This window comes from Galeopterus variegatus, unplaced genomic scaffold, assembly GCF_000696425.1.
Source record: "Galeopterus variegatus unplaced genomic scaffold, G_variegatus-3.0.2 Scaffold2716, whole genome shotgun sequence".
Taxonomy (NCBI): Eukaryota; Metazoa; Chordata; class Mammalia; order Dermoptera; family Cynocephalidae; genus Galeopterus; species Galeopterus variegatus.
The window spans coordinates 106,043-126,738 of NW_007728827.1; the positions used below are offsets into that span (position 1 = coordinate 106,043).

The window sequence follows — 20,696 nt, forward strand, 5'->3', positions numbered from 1 at the left end:
ATCACATGTATTCCACTTATGCATAGATAAAGCTGGAGTAATAAGAGAAGCTTAGGAAAGAAAAATGCAGAGGTTTGGTGTCAGAGACAACCCCATCTATTACAACTATATGCCATTAATTCAGAATGCAAATCTCTACAGGATTTTACATATTTAACATTCCTTGATGTATTAACAAGTTGCCATTATCTGCTTATGATCCCTCTGCAACCTACATTTTAAATTAAGAGCAGTTTGATGTAATTATCAGCCTTTGAAAGGTTTGGTTAATTTGTCATGATTTCTTTGGAGTTGTAAAATTTTCTAATGTGTTTGTAGTCTTTCGAGTTATAAATACTTCATAAGGTATTCATCTGAAATGTTTTTAAAATTATGTCAATGGTAATCCTTTTTATACCATGCCTACTATAAAATCAGGGGAAAAACACAACTTGTGATAAATATTCATGCTAAGAATAATATAAGTTTTCCCACCCAATTTTAAACAAAGTTTTTTGGTTTTTTTTTTTTCCAGACAGTGCCTGTCAACAGTAATCAAAAAATATGACATCCACTTGACACACCTATTGAAAACTCAGGTATTAACTTTGTTGCTACATCTATCAATTCAATAAACTCTTATTAAACTCCTATTATCTTTCTAAAACTCTGCAAGTTTCTGAAGATAACAAAATTAAATAAAGCAGAGCATGTGCACTTGAAGGGCTTTCATTCTAACATGGAAAAATAGACAAGTAAAAAGATCTATGCAGTACAGTGTTGTAGGTGCTGTGAAAGACCTGGGTGTATACAGGAGACATAAGAAAGGGTGATAATTTTACCTATAGTTAAATTTTTCATTAAATGGGTGCTTTCAAGCCAGAGAAAGGGCATCATGAAAGAAGTAGAGACAACTTTTAGCAAAGAACAACATGAACAGAAAGGAGTCAGGAAATAGCCCGGTGTTATTAGGAAACTGTATAAAATTTGGAAGACTACAATTAGCATTCAAGGTGAGAGCCTGAAAGTTGACGGGGCCAAGTTATGTAGGATCTTGTGGAACTTTTATGGCAATTTAATGATTTTCTAATTTATATCGGCTGATGATCTGGAGCCATTATGCAGGGTAGTAGAATGACTGATAGAAGATTAGAGGAACATTTCATTAGCCCAAAGAGATGACGATGGCATAGACCAACACCATACTGTAAGGATGGATATCGGAGAACAGACTCCTAAAAGGTGCAAATGTGTGATTTATATGATTTTGCAAAGACTGTGAGTAACAAAGGAAAGGGGTGCCTAGAATGACTCTAGATCCCTGGCTGCTGACTGACTGCTTGGAGACACCAATTCCCTAAAATGGTGAAGAGAGAAGGAGGTTGCTTGTCAGGGGAAAATGACAGATTTGGCCCAAGGCTACTGAAATTTGGTCACCTATTGGTCATCGAAGTTGTGATCTCCAGAAGGCAGATAGTTTCTTATAGTTTTTTTCTTCCAGAAGAATAATAGTCTCCACAGATAAAAAATCAATTATTACAGAAAATTAAAATTGTATGAGAGAATATTTTAGAAAACAAGTGAGGACTTTTTCCATTAATTAATTGACTCCTGATATACAAAAGAATACAAATCTCAGTCAACTATCCCTAATTTTAATGAACATTAAAGGGACATGAAAATAATAAATTATACTTTTTGATGTAGATGTCAAACTCATATGTGAATTCCACACAAATATCTGAAGACATGGGGATGGCAAATACATGGCAGTGACAAATATTGCTTCCTGTAGAGTGATCTTCTCACTCTAATTCCATCTTTTTTCCTTGAGCCTGGCCTGAATCTAGAAGTTTAAGATGTAGAATGTGAAAAGAATCCACAATTAGATTGTTTTAAATCTCATAAAATTGTCATAATTAGTACTTCTCTCAGCTTGATTGTTCAACTTTGTGATAATCGTTCTTTCTAATATAGAATATGAAATTTACCAGGTACCCATGGCCCATTAGACTTCACTCCTACATCACTGATGTCTCTTGCCTATATGTAGAGATACTTTTGAGGTTATGGTAACTTTCTTATGGGCAAACTTCAGTTATCTACATGTCTGAGCACTGCACATGTATTATAGACATCTTTCTTACCCACATACACACATATAGACGCACACAAAATGTTGAGACTCTGTAACAGTTCTTAATTTCCAAAACTTTGATCATATTACTCATGTGTAAAGTCTCCAATATTTCCACTTTGAAAGAAACCATTGGCCATTGTAAATGTTTCCATTATGACTTAAAAGTTGGCAAAACACCAGGGAAATGCTGTCTTTACATTATCACTGGCAATTAGGGATCATCACTCACAACTGAATTATTTTAGAAATAGGCCACAGTGTCTGCAATTTTTAAGATGAACTCAATTCAAAACAATGATCTATTTAAGTGAGATTTTTTTCTATGATGCATCAACAACAAACATCTGAGAAATGAGAGTAGACTAATATTAGCAATCCACAATTTTGTATTTTCTATTTATTTGACAAGTGTATTAAGTAGCATTTCATCAGTGTCCAAAGAAGTATAAATTTGTCAGTTTGACAAATAATGTTTTTATCATATTTCTTAAATGTGGATTATTACACATGATTTGAAAATATAACAAACATGCAGCCGAATAAATATGACATGAATATTACTGAATAATATGCATTACTTAAATTACCAAGTATTTCCTTTTCTCAGAATGATTATTTCAACATATTTTAGACTCAACTCATTTCAGATTGAACATTCTGGCTATTGTGTTAAGTGGATGGTTTTGTAGCTAATTTGCATAGAGCTTTTCCATCAGACTTTTTTTTTTTTTCCTCTCTTCTGTTTCATTAATATCCTGAACTGTAAGGAATGTTTTCTGTATTCATTTCGTACATCGTATTCATCTCTTAACATTTCAGAGAAGTTAAAAATAAAAAGAGAAAGAAATGTCCTCAAGCATATTATTGAATACTTACTTCATGTTAGTAAATTAATGAACTATTTACTCACTCGAATCAAGAGAAATGGAAGTCTGAACCATACTCTGAAGTTGCTGCTGATCTGCTTGGAGAGGCAGCATATTCACATAAACAATGTACACAATCATATATACAGAGGGCAAGCAGTAAAAAAATCAGATCTCAGCCTAGGTGACAGAATCAAATTCTGATTCAAAATTCCTTCTGCCCAGTGGCTTGTAATATATTGTCTCCAAAAATTCTTATTAAAATGCCACTTGGAATCTGGCAGTCCCTACCACTGATGATGAACTTACCCTAGAATCCAGTCACTATTAAGCTAATTGTAAACTAGATGGACCAGAATTAGGAAAACTCAATTCATGCTTCAAAATGTGGTTTGGCTTCATTGCAGATCTACCTGGTCTGAAAAGAGATGAGACCCTCCAAATCCTTCTGCCATCTATCCCATGACTCAGAGCCTGTACCAAGTAGATAACCAGAAGAATATGATATCTCTGTTATTTAGGTTTAAGTAACCCAGTAAGAAAGGCAAAACAATACTTATCTCACATTTTCCTCTCCTCCAAACTAAGATACAACTGTATTCACTTAGAGAGAGGAAGAAAGTTCCATAAGGATTTTATAATATATTATATATAGATACATATATTCCTATTAAGCATCAATAATAAATATCTTTCAAATGAGGATAGATTATACTATTAGCAATTTATAATACTAGATTTTTTAGAACTTAAGCTCTCTTAGTAACAAGCAAATAAATCTATTGTTGGATTTTCAGAAGTTTCAATTTCAAACATAATTTTAGCGGAGTGGTAGTCTAGAACAGAATTTAGAAGCAGAGATCCCAAAGTCAAATAGATGTATATGTCAACCTTCCACCACTGTAGAAGCTTTTTATTCAGACTTCCTGGAGTTCGCATTATTCATCACTAGAGGAAGATGGTAAATATAATGCAATGATATTTTTAATGATTAGTGAAACGGTGGATTAATGTGCTTAATATAGTATAGTGACTAGAAGGTAAAAAGTGTTTAGGAAAAGATAAGCACAGGTGTTACTTTACTGCTATTACTGCTATTATTTTTATCACTTTCACTCAAGAAGATGATTATAGAGAATTCAGAAGGAAAATGTCATAAGATTGATTAGCATTTAAAATAGAATAAAAGGAAAGGTGAGAAAGAAGCAAAAAATCATAAGAAGAAAATAGAATAAAATGAGTAGGTAGCAAGGACCAGTTGAAGGTCACAAAAGAAGTCAAAGGAACACAGGAGATGAGGTCAGGCCACAGAAAAATAGAGCACAATTGTAGAACCGAAACCTACTTTAGAAGAAATAAAGGGCATGTTGAAACTACTAAAAGTCAAACCTATTATGTATAGAACACTCCCAGATTTAAAGAAATATAAAAAATGAAAATAAAAGTAGGTCTTCAATATGGAAGATAATTTGTGTTCCTAGTGACACAGAAAGCATTGCAAAGTTTGTGAAAATGAACATGATCTGACATTCTATTTGGAATTTGTGTAGTGAATTATATACTACATGAGGAACATACAGGTATACATACACAAATTCAAGAATAATAGAGCAGGCACTCTTGTTAAACAATAAGGAATAAAATACTGCTTGTATCATAGGATCTGCCTGTGTGCCACTTCCTAGCTCCTCTCCTCTATTTGAGAGGTACCCTTTAGCAAGAAGTATTTTGTAGCTTTTCCTTATCATTTTGTCACCAAAGTATGTATCCATTAGCAACATAATGTTTCAGTTTCTTTTTTGATGTCTACATAAATGGAATCAATTTTGAGCCCTGTGTCTTTACTTGATACTGTTTGTGAGATTTATTCACCTTGTTCCATGTGGTTGTGATTTGTTCAGTTTAGTTTATGTATAGCACTACATTAGAAAAATGGAACATTTATTTATCTATTTTACTGTTGGTGTACATTTGAACTAATATTAAGCTTTTTTCTTGGGTATATAGCTAAAATTGTAGATTTACAAGATAATGCCAAACAGTTTCCTAATAACGTCATACACATTTCACAATATATGACAATTCCCATGACTCCATTTTCCCACCAACAGGTGGGATAATCCAACTTTCTAAATATTTGTCAACATGAGGTATATGTAATGATATTTTGGTTTTTTCGTTTTCCTGACGGTTAATAAATTAATGATTCTTTACTTTTTAAAAATGGATTATTCAACTATCCTATTTTATAATTCACATGTTCAAACTTTTGTCCATTCTTTCACTTTTTTTTCTAATAGATTAATGGGAACTCTTTACATATTTGCTCTTTCTTCAGCTGTATGTTGTAAATATCTTCTGCCAGTTCGTGGCTTATCTTTTCACTTTCCTTATGATGTCTTATTTTCTAAATCACTTTTTCAAAGTTTAACTTATATAAAGTAAAATGTCCCATGTTAAGTGGAAAGTTTGACTAGTTTTTTTTTTTTTTTTCTTTTTTTCTCCTAGTAATCACAGGTGAAAACTTAAGTACCACCGCAATTACCACCAATATAGTCTCTGTTGGCTTCAAACAAATGAGCAATTTAACACCAAATTTTCATCCTGAGCATCTGTTTCTTGAACCGCTTCCTGCACCAATTATTTTAGCCCAGATCTTATGAAATCTGAGCCTAAGGAAAGGTAAAGGTGCAGATTTTTGTTTGTGTTTTTCAAGCTCAGGTTGAAAGGATGAGGAAAAAACAAAGCAATGAAGAATTTTTTTTTTTCATGCCCGGCAACGGATTGCAACCCTCAGTGTCACGCCCGTACCGGACCGGGACCGGCAACGGGATCGCAACCCTCGGTGTTGCCCCTGCTCCTCACTCAGCCAGTGAGCGGGAACCGGTCTGTATGTGGGATCCGAACCCTCGGCGGGAGCGCCACCGTGCTTCCCAAGCGGCGCACTGTAGCAGTGCGCCACCGGGCTGGCCCCTATTTCCTTATGTTTTTAATTTTCATTTCCCAAATAACTAATGATGGTGAATTACTTTTTGTGAGATTATTGAACATTCGTATATCTTCTTTTGTGAAGTGCCTGTTCAAAACTTTTGCCCATTTTAAAAATTGAACTATATGTCTTCTTGTTACAGAATTGTAAGAGTTTTAATATATTCTATGTGAAAGTTCACTGAGATGCATGATATATATATTGAGAATATTTTCTCCCAGTCTGTGGCTTTTTATTTGTTTGCTTATTTATTTGTTTCATTTACTTGTATCATTCAACAAACAGAAGTTTCTCATTTTTAATGAAGTCTGGTCTTGAGATTTTTTTTTATTTTATGGGGTTTGTTTATCTTATTTAATAAAGATTGGCTTACAAAAGTTTGCATATATTTTCTTCAGTTTTTCAAGACTTTATACTTTTAGCTGATTTTTAGTTCTATGACACATTTCAAGTTACTTTTTGTGTATGTTATAAGGTAACACTCAAGGTTTTGTTTTGTTTTATTTTTCTACATGAGTTATCCATATGTTCCTGAATAATCTATTAAAAATTGTATGCTTTCCTCTGTTGTATAATCTTGGCAACATTGTCGAAAACAATTAACCATATATGTGTAATCAATTCTAGACTCTATTCTATTCCTCAAATCTATATGTCTATCCTTATTTCAGTTCCACACTATTTTTTTGTTGTTGCTGTTTATAAGCATTTTATTTTGGGATAATTTTATATCTATAGAGAAGTTGCAAAGATAGTTCAGAGAGTTCTCCTACACTCTTTACCAGTTTCTTCCAATGCTAGTATTTTGCAAAACTATGGTACATTTGTCAAGATTAAGAGATTAACATCATTATATTAATATTAACCAAAATGCAGAATTTATTTAAATTTCCCCAGTTTTTCCCACTAATGTCCTTTTCCTTTTCTGGGATCTATTCAAAGATACCACATTGTAGTTAGCTGTTATGTTTTCTTAGCATCGTTTCATCTGTGACAGTTTTGTAGTCTTGTTTTTCATGACCTTGACAGTTTCACAGAATTCTTAAATAAACCTCATTTTTTTTTAAGCAAGCAAGTCGTTGTAATTTTAAGGGCATAGTATTCAATCAGATATTTAAGATTCTGCAGTGTTCTCGAGATGATGTTCTAAATTCCAGATGTCAATGATCTCAGATAGAAAAATTTCTCATCCAAACAAAAACAACTTAGTGGGTGATCTATAGCAGGTATAAAATAATTGATGAAATGTTGGGATACAAGTCAGAAAATCTGAATTCTGTCACTAAAAGACGAGGTAATCTTGAGTATTCCCTGAGATATAATAAGCAAAGCACAGAGGGGAAAACACCACATGTGCTCACTGATAAGTGGGAGCTAAGAGAGAAAGCAGGGTGGAAAGAAAGACCACAGTGGTATGTTGGACTTGCAGAGGGAGAGAATATTCCTACGGATACAAAGTGGAGTGGGGGAAACGGGGATAGGGAGGGAGGTCAGGGATAATTAGGTAGGGGTCACAGGGTATAATCACAATGTGTGGTAATGGGCATGCTGCCAGCATGGATCTGGTCATCACATCTTGGACATGAGTGGTGACAGTCAGCTTTGTACTCCATGAATATTCATAACCAATTAAAAAAATAAATAAATTACTTAGTTGGTGAAAACATTTCATTAATAAAAATCAATTCTGGGCCGAGCCCATGGCGCACTCGGGAGAGTGCGGCACTGGGAGCACAGCAGCGCTCCCACTGCAGGTTCGGATCCTATATAGGGATGACTGGTGCGCTCACAGCGCTCACTGGCTGAGCGTGGTGCGGCCGGTCTCAAAAAGGACAAAAAAAAAAAAAAAAAAAAAACAAGTCCACACTATCTTAATTGCCATACTTTTATAGAAAGTTTTGAAATCAAGCAATACGAGTTCTCCAACATTTTTCTTAAAAAAAAAAAAAAATGTTTGGCTGCTCTAGGTATGTTGCTATAGTTGTGTTGACTCCATGGATTTAAGGAGAATTTATATTTAAAATATTGAATTTTGTAATCCATGAGCATACAATCTAATCTAATCTATCTCTGCATTTATACAGGTTGTCATAAATCTCACTCAGTAATATTTTGTAATTTTGTGTACAAGTTTTATGCATACTTTATTAAATTTACCCTGAAGTATTTCTTGGTTTTGTATGATATTGTAAATGCTGTTTTGATATCATTTTCCATTTTTTTGTTACTAATATAATCATGTGCCACATAATGACATTTTGGTAGATGACAGACCAATATGAACGGCAGTGGTCCCCAAAATTATAATACCATATTTTTACTGTACCTTTTCTATGTTTAGATATGTTTAGATGTACAAACACCATTGTGTTACAATTGCCCACAGTATTCAGTACAGTAACATGCTGTACAGGTTTGTAGCCTAGGAGCAATAGGCTATACCATACAGCCTAGTTGTGCAATGGGCTAAATATACCTCCTAGGTTTGTATAAGTGCATTCTGTGATGTTCACACAACAAGGAAATCGCCTAACTATGCATTTCTCAAAATGGATCCCCATTGTTAAGAGACGCGTATAGAAATAGAACTGACTTTCATATCTTGACCTGGTATATAGTGCCTTGTTGAATTCACTTATTACTTCCAGAGACTATTTTTTATATTGCTTAGGATTTCTACATACACAATCATGACATCTGTGAAACAATTTTGCTCTTTCCTCTCTAATGAATAGGACTTTATTTCTTTTAGTTGCCTTATTACTTAATACTTGCCAAGATGTCCAATAGAATTTTACTAGAGGTGAACAGAATCCTTTCCTTGTTATTTTTAGGGAGAAAGTCACAGTCTTTCACAATTGAGTATGAAGTTATTTGAAGATTATATAGTTGCAATATGAAGTTAGTTGCCTGTTACTTTATCTCTAATATCATTTTCATATCATTTTTATTTGACTCTCTGTATAGGATTCAACTCTCTGCTGATCCCCATCTGATCATTCAGGTTGTCCACATTTCCCACTAGATTCTGTAGCATCTTATGGATATTTGTTCTAAAGTCTGTGTCTAATAATTCTGACATCTGGATCATTTCTTAGTCAGGTTCTGTTCATTGTTTTATCTATTCACAATGGGTTGCATTATCTTGCATTTTGTGTGGATCATAATTTTTGATGGAATGCTAGACATCAAGTGTGGACCAATATTAAAGACCGAGGTAAATTGTATTCATACCTGGAAACGGTCAGTGTTCTTCTGTTATGCTCTTAGTGTAGGGTTGATACAATCTAGTAGAGACTTGACCTTTGTCTGTGTTTTTTGTTGCTATCATTATCATCAGGACACTGCAGGCTTCAAATTCCTCTGTAGCGGTTAGCTAGGTTTTTGTCCCTCTCCCAGCAGTTTTCTGCTCTTGCATATTACTCTTGCTAGACTCACTTCGGTGGTGGGGCCAAGGCAGTTCTGTGTTGTAATGATCCAATCACAGCCTCAGGCAAACTCAGATTAGGACTTTCTTTTTTTTTTTTTTTGTCTTTTGTCTTTTTCCATGTCTGGCAACGGATCGCAACCCTCAGTGTTGCCCCCGTACCGGACCGGGGACCGGCAACGGGATTGCAACCCTCGGTGTTGCTCCCGCGCCTCGCTCAGCCAGTGAGCGGGAACCAGTCTGTATGTGGGATCCGACCCCTCGGGCAGGAGCGCCGCCGCGCTTCCCAAGTGGCGCGCTTATCCAGTGCGCCACCGGGCCAGCCCCCAGATTAGGACTTTCTGAGGGAAAGTCCTGTCCCTCCACCACATGGCAACCAAGTTCTGCCTTATATCTGAAGTTAGTCCTGTGCAGAAGAGAGCTTACTGCCCCTTCTCCCATTGGAAGCTGACCTCTGGTTGGTTTCCTTGTAAGATCCTGGACCCAAGACATGGCTTCCTGCCCATTCCCCAAGAACAGAAGGGTTTTGCTTCTACCCATCTCTCATCAGCAAAGGATCTTCACCTAGGCCCTGCCTCTTTCCCAGAGGCAGACTGTTTTTCTTTCTACTCCTCCCCCAGAAGCAAAGGATTTTTGCCTGAGGCCAGGGTGACAGAGGGTTTGCTCCCTCTCCCCTGGCAGCTTAAGGCTTTTGCTTTCTTATGAAAGAAGTATCCACAGAAGTGGACAGGGCTTTGTACCTGTCCCCCAGAAATAGCTGATCACCTACAGGCCTGCACCACTGATTGGGGCTTCCGTTTAATGCACTGCCTTTAATATTTCCCCTGAAAAACTGGTAGGTGTACGTGGAAAAGAACATGAAAGTGGTTGTAAACTCCCCTTGTCTCTTCGGCCCTCTGATGTTCCAAACTGACATGCTTGTTCTCACCTAGCCTTTATGAATTTGTCAAAATGTTAGCTGATTTCTTCTGCCCCACTTTTATGGTGGCCCCCTCTTTCTCCCATGTCCTGCCAGAAGTTAAACATTTTGTGTGTCCTATCTCCCCTTAGAGGGGCCTGTCACTCCTTTTAATTCAATTTACTCAATCACCTTGTGACCTCAAACCTCTGCTGGCATCAGGAAAAGTAATGATTTTGTATATTCTCTGGCTCTTTTCAATTTTTACAGTGAAAACTATGTTCTGCATTTTAACTCTAAAGATTATTTTTAATCTGTAAAGAAAAAAATAATTTATAATAGCACTAACTACTTAACCTGGAATGAAAAGCATTCTAAATTCTCAATTTGTCCCCAAACTCATTAATTCAATTTGACAATTTTCAGTATGTATCCACAAATAGAAACTCTCTAGGGCCGGCCCGGTGGCGCACTGGAGAGTGCGCCGCTTGGGAGTGCGGCGGCGCTCCCGCCGAGTGTTCGGATCCCATGTGGAGACCGGTTCCCGCTCACTGGCTGAGCGCAGTGCGGGCACAACACCGAGGGTTGCGATCCCATTACTGGTCAGTAAAAAAGACAAAAAGGAAAAAAAAAAAAAAAAGAAACTCTCTAAAGTTTATATAAAATCTAGAAGATGGTAAGCTCTCACATGACTGTTTAAATGCACAATACTTTAGTCTCCATCACCAATAAATGAGAAAGGGAAAAACAAAAACAAAAAACAAAAACCCTTACACTCTTTTTCATTGTTTTGTTTTCCAGAAAGATGCAGAGGAGAAAAGTTTGCCACCACTCTTTTCCGATGTTCAAAATACTTTTCAGGTATGCTCGATATCTAAGCTATTAGAGTGGTGCTCCTTCAGAGTCTACAATACATCAAATGTTTCCTAAAATAAGCTTGGAATATAGCACAAAATAACATTACAGCATGGTTTTTAGCTTTCATTAACCCAAAGAATCAGAGTTAAAAGAATTTATAGAGGTGGTCTGAATTCCTATGCAATGCAAAAATCTCCTCTAAACTTTCCTGATTACTCACGAACCTGTAATCTGCAGGAAGTCTTTCCTCATAAGTCAGCCTGCTCAATTTTTGTACAAATAATTTTGACAGAGATTTTTTTTCATATTAAACCAAAAAGAACTTCTCTAAATTTTCAATCATTTGTTCTAATTTATCACTTCAGAACTACTTACAGTAAATTTCATCCCCTTTTCACTTGAAAGGCCATTGAATACTTGAAAATGGTTGTCATGTTTCATTTTTGTTCTTTTCTTCCAAGCTAAAATGTCCTGGTACCATCAACTACCTTTACTTAGATGTCCATTAAGCTGCAGTCTTATGGCTATGTCTCTGCAGTCTGTGTGATCCCTCTGTGACCCAAACTTTCTCCTCCATCATCGAAATATTAGATGTTCTTAAATGTTATACACCTAGCTTTCAATTTTTTTTCCCTCTATCTATATTCTTTTTCTAGACAATCATATTCAAATTATTGGCCAGGTATCACATCTGATGCCTAAATATAGCTTTGATGTCTTTTGAAAGAGGGTGCTAGTCCTACTGTGTTTTGTGTCTGTAAAATTTCTCATAATGTGGATCAACCATTATAGGATGTATAAATTCTAGTCTGATTATTTCCCTCCTACCAGAGTGTGTTTGTATATGTGTATGTGTGCATGCATGTGTATATGCATGTATATTTTAGGAGAAACTCCATGGTTTGGAGTTACAAAAGTATTTCTATACAGTGGTTTTCATTTGCTTCTCCTTAGGTCTAAAATAGTCACAGTAGCCCAGTGCAATTTTTAATATAAATTCCCTCTATAGGTAAGATAAATTAATACTCCACAGCCACACATAACAGGTTAGGGTTTCAATTTATGGGGTAATTATTTTCCTCACTTAAAGACTCTGGGTGGAGAGAAACTTTCTCAAAAGTTCTCTTGGTGAGTAGGCATAGCTTTTCTTCTTCCATCCTCTGTAGGAGGCAGTCTATCCAGTGTCTGGCATCTATTCAGGTTTCTTAGCTCTAGTTCTTCCCCTTCCCCTACCACCACCTGTCGGGTCTGCCACTGGCTGACCCAAACAGCCCTTGCCTTGCTATCAGTCTCTCCCTTGGTGTCCCTTCTGGTGGGTGGGTGGATTGCCCAGATTCCTCTTTTCCCAGTCCCGTTGAGAGGAGATGGAGGAAGAGAGCCGTGAAGAGAGGTGAGCACAGCCGCCGGCCCCAACCAGCCCATTAAAGGACACTCAGACGCGGTGGGGGTTCTGTTGAGCAGTTCCATTTATTATCACACAAGCACTTGCTTTTAAAGGCATATGGGGAAGGGAGGTTTTTACATCCTCCAGTCAGCTTAAAGGTTACGAGAGCATGCATCCTGTCTCAATGCCTAGCTATTGCAATCTGCAGTGTTCACAAGTGCAGAAGCGTGTATTTGGCCAATAAGGGCTAAGGCAAGGTTCCCGCAGACACTCCCACCCTACTTCCTCCCAGCGCCATCTTAGGCATAATGGCGCCACTTGTAATGTCACTTAAGGTGGTGTTAGTTTTTAAGGCCCGACAACCACCAACTGGTTTAGGCCTAAGATTTCAGCACTTGTCCCAATGTGAGCAATAAACTCCAATCCCTAAGCCTGAGGACCTCAATCTACTCTGATATTTTCTGCAGGCTATTGCAACATCAATGTTGGAGTACCTGCTCAGGCTTGAAGTTTCCTCTAAATTTCTGTCACCCAGAAATTTATCCTAGCTTCATTTTGGAATAAGCTATGCATTACAATTTTTTCTTATAGTCCATCTAGTATTCATAAGCATGTGTGTGTGCATGTGAAGGGTGAACTGTGTCTGTGTTTTTTCAGTCTAACAGTTGCTAAAGCTAGAACCTCACTGCATTTACCCTGGGCAGCTCAAGCTCTGTGTATCAAAAAATACACACATCATGACACTACTAAAAATCTTCCTATTTTGTCTGTGTTTCTGCCATAATTAACGGCACCCTATATTCTTGGTTTTCCAAGTGTGAAATTATGGAGTCATCTTAAATCCAACCTCTCTGTTCTCACATCCAGTTAATTACCAAGTTAATTTTATAAGTGCAATATTTTCCTTAACATATTCTAGCAATCTCATGAATATTATGAATATAATATTGATCTTTCAGAATTTTTGTGAAGGCTAAAAGAGATAAATAGACCAGATAAGAAGTACTGCAAGACTAGAATAGTAGACTGAGTATATTAGCTACCCCAAAATTAGTGACTTAACACAGAATTTTCACTTTACTTAGTAATATTTACGGATTTTCACAAATTCATGTATCTATTTAGAATGTAGAATTTTCATTTTACTTAGTAATATTTATGGATTTTCACAAGTTAATGCATCTACTTAGAATGTGTGAATAAAAATAAATATGGCACTTAACATGAACCTCTCACATAATTTTCTTGATTTAAATTTTCATTTTATTAGTTATATGTGCATGTACAGTGTCTGATTTCTCTTATAAATGGAAACATCTGTTTGAAAGGATAAAAATTAATTAACTAAACACTAAAATTTAGCCCTTATTGTCTGCCAGGCATTTTTTTTTTTGATATTTTATCTCATTTGATCTTTAGAGCAGTCCTGTAATTATTTATTATTGCTCCCACTTTACAAAAGAGGTAAGCTAGTCACTTGGAAGTTAAATACTATGATGATGGTCACAGGTAGAAAGAGGTAGAACCGTTATTCGAACACATGGAATCTGGCTACAGAGCTGCAAATACTGTCACCATCATGTTCTGAATATACATTAATCATATATTAATAGTGGGGTTGCTGTCCTTTGGGAAAATCCAATTTGTCTAGTCCATTCTTAAATATGGTACCCAAACTACAGTTTGAATTATATACTACACAAAAATGTAGTGGAACTCTTAACTTTCTAGTCATAAAGAGTGTATGTCTTTGGATTAAATTTAATAATGAAGTAGATCTTCTGGTAGCCACATAACAATGTTGACTTATATTGAGTTCACATATAAATGAAAAAACTGATTTTTTTCCATATGGATTAATCATAAATTTTTCTTCTCCGGGTTATAGTTGAGTAGTTGTATTGTTTTAATCTTTGAGAGACTTAAAATGTATCTCAACTAAATTGCATCTTCTTACTTTTAGCTCATTTAAAACTCATTGACATTTCTGTCATCTCTGTTTTGTCTTTTATAGCATTACTTATTTTTCCTAGGCTTCTGTCATTTGTTTTTAGTGTTTGTAAAATCACGTATCAAAAGTACTGGCAGCATATTAAAAAGTACTATTTTTCCATGAAAAAGGTAAAGCAATATTTCACTAATATAAAACTCATGCCATGTCTTTGTATTGATAGTGTTTTGTTAAGAAAATGCTCTAGAATAAGTAGACTTAAAAATCTTTCTGTGCTGTAAATCCATATCTCTGTATGAAAGAAAAGAAAAAATATTTTTCATCTCTTCCTGATATAAACTGTTCTAATTCTCCATTGGAGTGATTGTGGTGCTGGTGACAGAGCCGATGTGTTTTGGAAACCCACCTTGTTAGTGATATAGAAAAGGTATAGAAAAATACTGTAGAGTGATTAGCATGGAATTAAAGAAGAAAGAAAGATTTATCACCATATTTAATGGAAATTTATGGAAAAGAATAAGGTCAGACTAGAGCAGATATTTTTAATGAAAGCCTACATGTGCAAAGCTGAGATATAGAAAAACTAATGAAAAGCTCTTAGGACATTAACCTTAAAATCTGTGTATCTTAACTGCAGATGGCAATTTTGATTTTAAGAAGAATTTTTCATCCCTGTAGACTATATTTGTCATCAGTGATTTTTCAGAAACAGTTGCTTAAAGGGCAGTGCAATCAAGTAATTACAAAACAATTCAACACCATAATTTGTTGTCCCAAGTTTATTCTGAACTCTGGGAATCTGGTTTTCAGCAAGTTTGCCCTCCTGTACACTGACTCCAAAAACAGAAGCATTCTGAAACTCGACATGTGCCATTATGACTTTGTTTTCAAAGTGTTTTGCAGAAACCACAGACTTTGTGTAAGCTGAGTTTCTCTCTTTCTCTCCACCACTTCTCTCTTTCCTTCACCTTCTTTCTCCCCCTCCCTCCTCTTCTCTCCTATTTTATCTCAGTAATGTTAAGTTAGAATGAAGTTAGTAGGTTGAGTAAGTAAGTTAGCGTTAAATCAGTCCTGCCTTTGAAAATGTACTCACTGTGAATTGTGGCTTGAGTTACAGGATAACTGGAATCTTGAAAACTTTCTTTTTGTGTGGGAGCATATAACCACATTTCAACCACATTTTAGTCCATTTCCTCTTCACAGACAGAGAGGAAGTCTAAAGGTAAATTAGTGTCCTCTTGATTTCAATAAACAATAAGACATGACTCTTGTCATCTACAGCAAAACCTGGATAACATTATTGAAGCAGTTAAAAAAATATGCAGTATTCTGGGGTGTGTGGAAACCAATCAAATTACAGATGCAGTAAATGAACTAAATCTAATTCTTCAGAGGAAAGCAGAGGTAAACATATTCATTTATTATGCAGTAATTATTTTAAACCAGAGTTCAATATTTAATTGAGGAGAGTAAAAGACTCTGACTAACAACTATGTATCTCTGTGTGTGTGTGTGTGTGTGTGTGTGTGTGTGTCTGTGTGTGTCTGTGTGCGTGCGTGGGCATTTGTTTGTGCATGTCTGTCTGTCTGCATGCACAAAGAGTATATTTCAATCGTTTGGGGGTAACTGTAGCTTGATTCTATTATGCCAAATAGATTTAATTAAATTAAAAAGAAATTTCTTACACCTTTAAGGTTTGTAACTGCTCTATAACTTCCAAGTGAAACAAATCAATCCTGTAATTCTACCTAGATGAATGTGTTTATATGAAAGTAGGCATTATGTGGTTTTTTTAAAATCTCAGAAATCTGATGTAGAATTGTAACTGTGATTATTGCCCAAGAAAAATATTAGGAAATCTGGTCACAATAAATCCATTCATCTTGTTATTAGTTTAGTAGGTAATAAAGCCAAAATATATAATAGTAATTAATACTTACTAGCACATTGCAATATACAGAATAGTTTCACATATACATTACTTCATTCAATTTAATTTTTATTTTATTTCAATTTATCCTCACAGTGATACCATAAAGTGTTTTAATATTCATTTTATTATTAAAATCTGACATTTAGAGTGCTTGTGTACACAGGATTAATATATGGCAAAACAGATTTAATCCCAGGCCTCTAAACACATCCTAGTATATGTGAAACTTCATAAGAGAGAGTGCATACATGGATTTCTTACTTTACAGAAAAGAACACAGAGATTATATTAATTTGAATATACCAGCCTTGAAAGATTGATTTAAAACATAGACAATCGTATCATTGTAGTCTCTTAATGTTGGGCTTTCTATGTCTTATTTTAATCAGAATTTGTTTTGTATGATTAGACAGTAAAAGTAAATACAGAAATTCAAATACCTTATTTGCATGACATGAACAGCGACAGTCATGATTCTGAGGAGCCGTGAGGCACCAAAATATTTCAAAGATAAATCTTGATTAAAGAGTAAAAACACAGAGCACTGAAGAAATCAAAGTTTAAATAATACAATCAATAAATCCCCAAATTCAATGTCTAAGACAGATTTATGTTTATTTGCCTAATTTTTTTTTAATGGGGAAACACCTACCCTTTTACCCTCCAATTTTAGAAGAAAATGGAATAATTATGTAGTCCTCAAAATTGTTTTTTGTGTGTAAATATTAAGATCTATACTTTTCACAAATGATAAAAAGGTAGAAAATCTGATGTGGTCATATTTAAGTTGATCATATTTTTCTATTACGTGCCAGAGTTAAAAAAATTATACCATAATCTCAAAAACATACCACCAGTGTGTTTTAAAAATAAATATTTTCATGAACTTAAAAACTTGGGAATTATTTGGTGCTAAAAAAAAAGTCTTCTAATAGGTGAAGTTAAATCAGAAAAACAGAGTAGTAGAATTAACTTTCAACAAACAATTTCTCTTAGATTATCAAATTTTGAAGACATTAAAAGTACTTAGAGCTGATAATAAAATGCAATAAGCTTGGGGTGATGCAAACATGATTTGAATTAAAAATCTACCAGTTTCTAGCTGAACATCTTTTGGAAAATTAAATTGCTTCTCTGAGTTTCAATTTTTCTCATCTCTAAAATAGAAGTGAAACAGAATTTGAAGTGAACTTGTTCTCATTGGAAATCATTGTAATAAAAGGTGCAGATGGTAGCGTAGCTTGAATGAGAGGCATTATTATTGCTGGGTGTAGAGGGGATGGTGCTGGAGGTAGTTTCTGAGAATCTGCCCCATGAGGCCAAGATGACCAGGCTTCAATTCACACAAGCACAGATAGGTCCCCATCAACCTGTGGCCATTGATTACAGCCAGCCTCATGACAAATATGAACCGTTGCCAGAAGAGGAGACAAGATGTGGGAATGTGGACACGTGTCTTCCCACTTGTTCAGACTATTTCATTGTTTTTCAACTTTTACTTCCAGCTCTTAGTGAATTGGAAGAGACAAACAACTGACCAAAGAATGATGAAAATATAATTTTAGGATGAAGAGCTGCAAAAAATGTTGAGTATTTCTGGTCCTAAAAGGCTTTATCTTCAAAGTTTATTCATTTTCTGAAACTCCCTAAAAGGACAAAAATGACAATTTTCTCAGAAACATTAAACTTTCAATATATCTGAAGCCAAAAGGACCCTTCATGGAGATATTGGTTATATTCTAGAAAGGCTAAGAACAATTAAAATGCTCATGAAAAGCTCTTATTCCACATCTCATGTCTTATGTACTCATAAGCACTGAATTTTGTGTAATTTTTCTTTGCATCTTGTTAACTCTTAATGCTAAATATTTATTTATCCTGTATTTTAATAAAACTGAAGTGATTTTTATGCATTGAAATGAAGAAAAGAGTTCACAGTTATAAGTTTTACTTAATATATGCCCATAGTCTTGTTTTAAGCAGACTCTACTATGTATTTACTTTACATTATCTGCACTCATACATTCTATTCATCTTTTTCCATCCTATTTGAATTATGAGCCTACCTATATAAGAATGTTTGCACAAATAGTACATTTTACAGAATTTGTGCGGTAACCACCAGCAGTTAACAATGCCAGAACAATTCATTCTATACACTCACCATGAACCTAAGATCAGGAAATGATGTTAAGTGAAATAAGCCAAGCACAGAAAGAGAAATACCACATGACTTCAGTAAGGGGCAGTAAGGGAGGAATTGGTAAAAGGCTGTAGAAAATGATTACATTGTATAATGCTGAAAATACTAACTATCCTGATTTGAACATCACATATTGCACACAGTTATTCATATTCAACTCTGCACCCCAAAGATATGTACAACCAACTGTGCTACAATAAAAAAATTTAATTCATTAATTTGATTTTTTAAAAAAGGAAAGAAATACAGGTCTTCTGCCAACAAACTCTGAAATTTAACAAGCTTTTTTTTTCTTGGCTGTATTTTTGGTCAACTTGCATAAGACTATTTATGCCATACAGGGAAGTAGTTAGGTATTTATTAAATGTAAGCTTTGGCAAGATAAAGAGTTATATCACAATGCAGTTCTGTGTTCCTACCAAGCACTGGAAACAATTTTCCATCCTTCAAATTATATTCCAGAAGCGCACATAATATATTTCCATTTAAATGCTTACACAATAAATGAACCACAAAGTGAAAAATACAGTCTTTCACTTGTGATGTAGGTGGATGCCATGGTAATTTGATAATACAAGTCTGTATTTCTGAATAAATTGAATTCTAGCTAAGTCAGGCTACTGTTTTTAATAGTCTCGCCCACATGGATGGGTGAAGATCTTATGTGTAGTTGTTAAGACTAGTGGTTGAAATTATACTCAGATTAAAAAGAGAAATGCTTCTGAGAAGGTTCAAGTGAAAAGTTGTATATAAATTTGATTATATTTGAAACATAACAGAAATTTTCCCTCTTTAAATGAATTATGTAGCAAGTTCTTTGCTATAAGAAAATAATTATTCCCTGATTTATTTGTTTGAGAAATCTGACTTTTAACTAATTGGATTTCCTTAAAAGCAAACATTCAAATTTTTAATTTCCAAAAATTTTTAAAGCTTTAAATTTTTTAAATTTTTTAATTAAAAAAAATAGGTGCCAACTACAACAAATTTTATTAGAAAATTGAATTTTCTTTTGGGCTGAAACCTTATTTTTAGTTAATCTATGAATCACCTTATATAGTTTCTATGATAAAGAAGCTATAACTAGCAAATTCTAAACCACCAAACTCTAGGCTTCCAGCAAAGATAAAAATGAATAAACAATAAATAAGGCCACCACACTTATGGTCATGAACTTAAATGACAATGAAAATGGCAACAAAATAATACAATTTGAAGATTATATTTTTTTATTTAGGTTGTAATTCAAGGCATATTCTTTTTCTCAAGTGTTTGACTATCAGTTTGTTTATTTTATTTAATTCCCTAAATGGAAAGAAAGAAAACTATATTGTGAATCTGTATAATTTTGTCCACTTCATTCCAGCCCTCAGTGCTGCCCAAAGCTTGCACCTGAATGGCTGCTAATAATAAGAGGAGAATTAGAAATGCACTTATATCAAAAGATTAGTCACTGTCGTGGAAGAGGGGGTTGAGCTGTTATAACTTCATTAGAGCTGCCCTATTAATACTGAAAAGGCTGAGCCTACTCTAGCAATTTCGTTTTTAAAAAATCAAATAACTTACATTGTTTATTACAATACTTAGAAGGCTTTTCTTTTTGTAGAATTAAGATTTGTTCTGTTTTATAAGCAACATTCATACATAATACCAATTAATAGTTTGCCTTTTTATCATGCCAGAGAGAGAAATTTTAACGTGTAGACTTTGGGTGTTACTGGTTTGATCATTTTCTGAATTTATTGTCTGAATGACAAGTATATTTTTGCACCCCTTTTTTTCAGAATCTTAATCAAAATTCAGAGACTTCAACAAAAGGTAAAACACACATTATTCAAATGTCTAAAATTAAATAAAAGAAAAGAAAAAAAACTTAAGTTGTAGAATCCGAAATAATATTTTCAATTTCTCATGCAAATACTGTTTGAGCACACACACGCACTTGCATGCGCACACACACACCCAAAATAGTTTTTCAAGGGGAAAAATGCTTTTTACTAATGGAAGTGATTATTCTGCAAGGAAATAAAAACCACACTCTCTCTAAACTTTTAGCCTGATTTTTTTT

At 34.7% G+C, this 20,696-nt stretch overlaps 1 protein-coding gene across 1 annotated transcript in view; it reads left to right on the forward strand.

Moving 5' to 3' along the window:
- LOC103598708 (phosphatidylinositol 4-phosphate 3-kinase C2 domain-containing subunit gamma-like) overlaps positions 1–20,696 on the forward strand; it is a gene marked incomplete at its 3' end in the record, with an annotated part of 252,245 nt that overhangs the window by 51,591 nt on the left and 179,958 nt on the right. The window contains exons 7-10 of the mRNA XM_008582754.1: positions 515–578; positions 11,101–11,160; positions 15,774–15,896; positions 20,413–20,446. Coding sequence (XP_008580976.1) covers positions 515–578; positions 11,101–11,160; positions 15,774–15,896; positions 20,413–20,446 — 281 coding nt within the window. The remainder of the gene's footprint in view (positions 1–514; positions 579–11,100; positions 11,161–15,773; positions 15,897–20,412; positions 20,447–20,696) is intronic.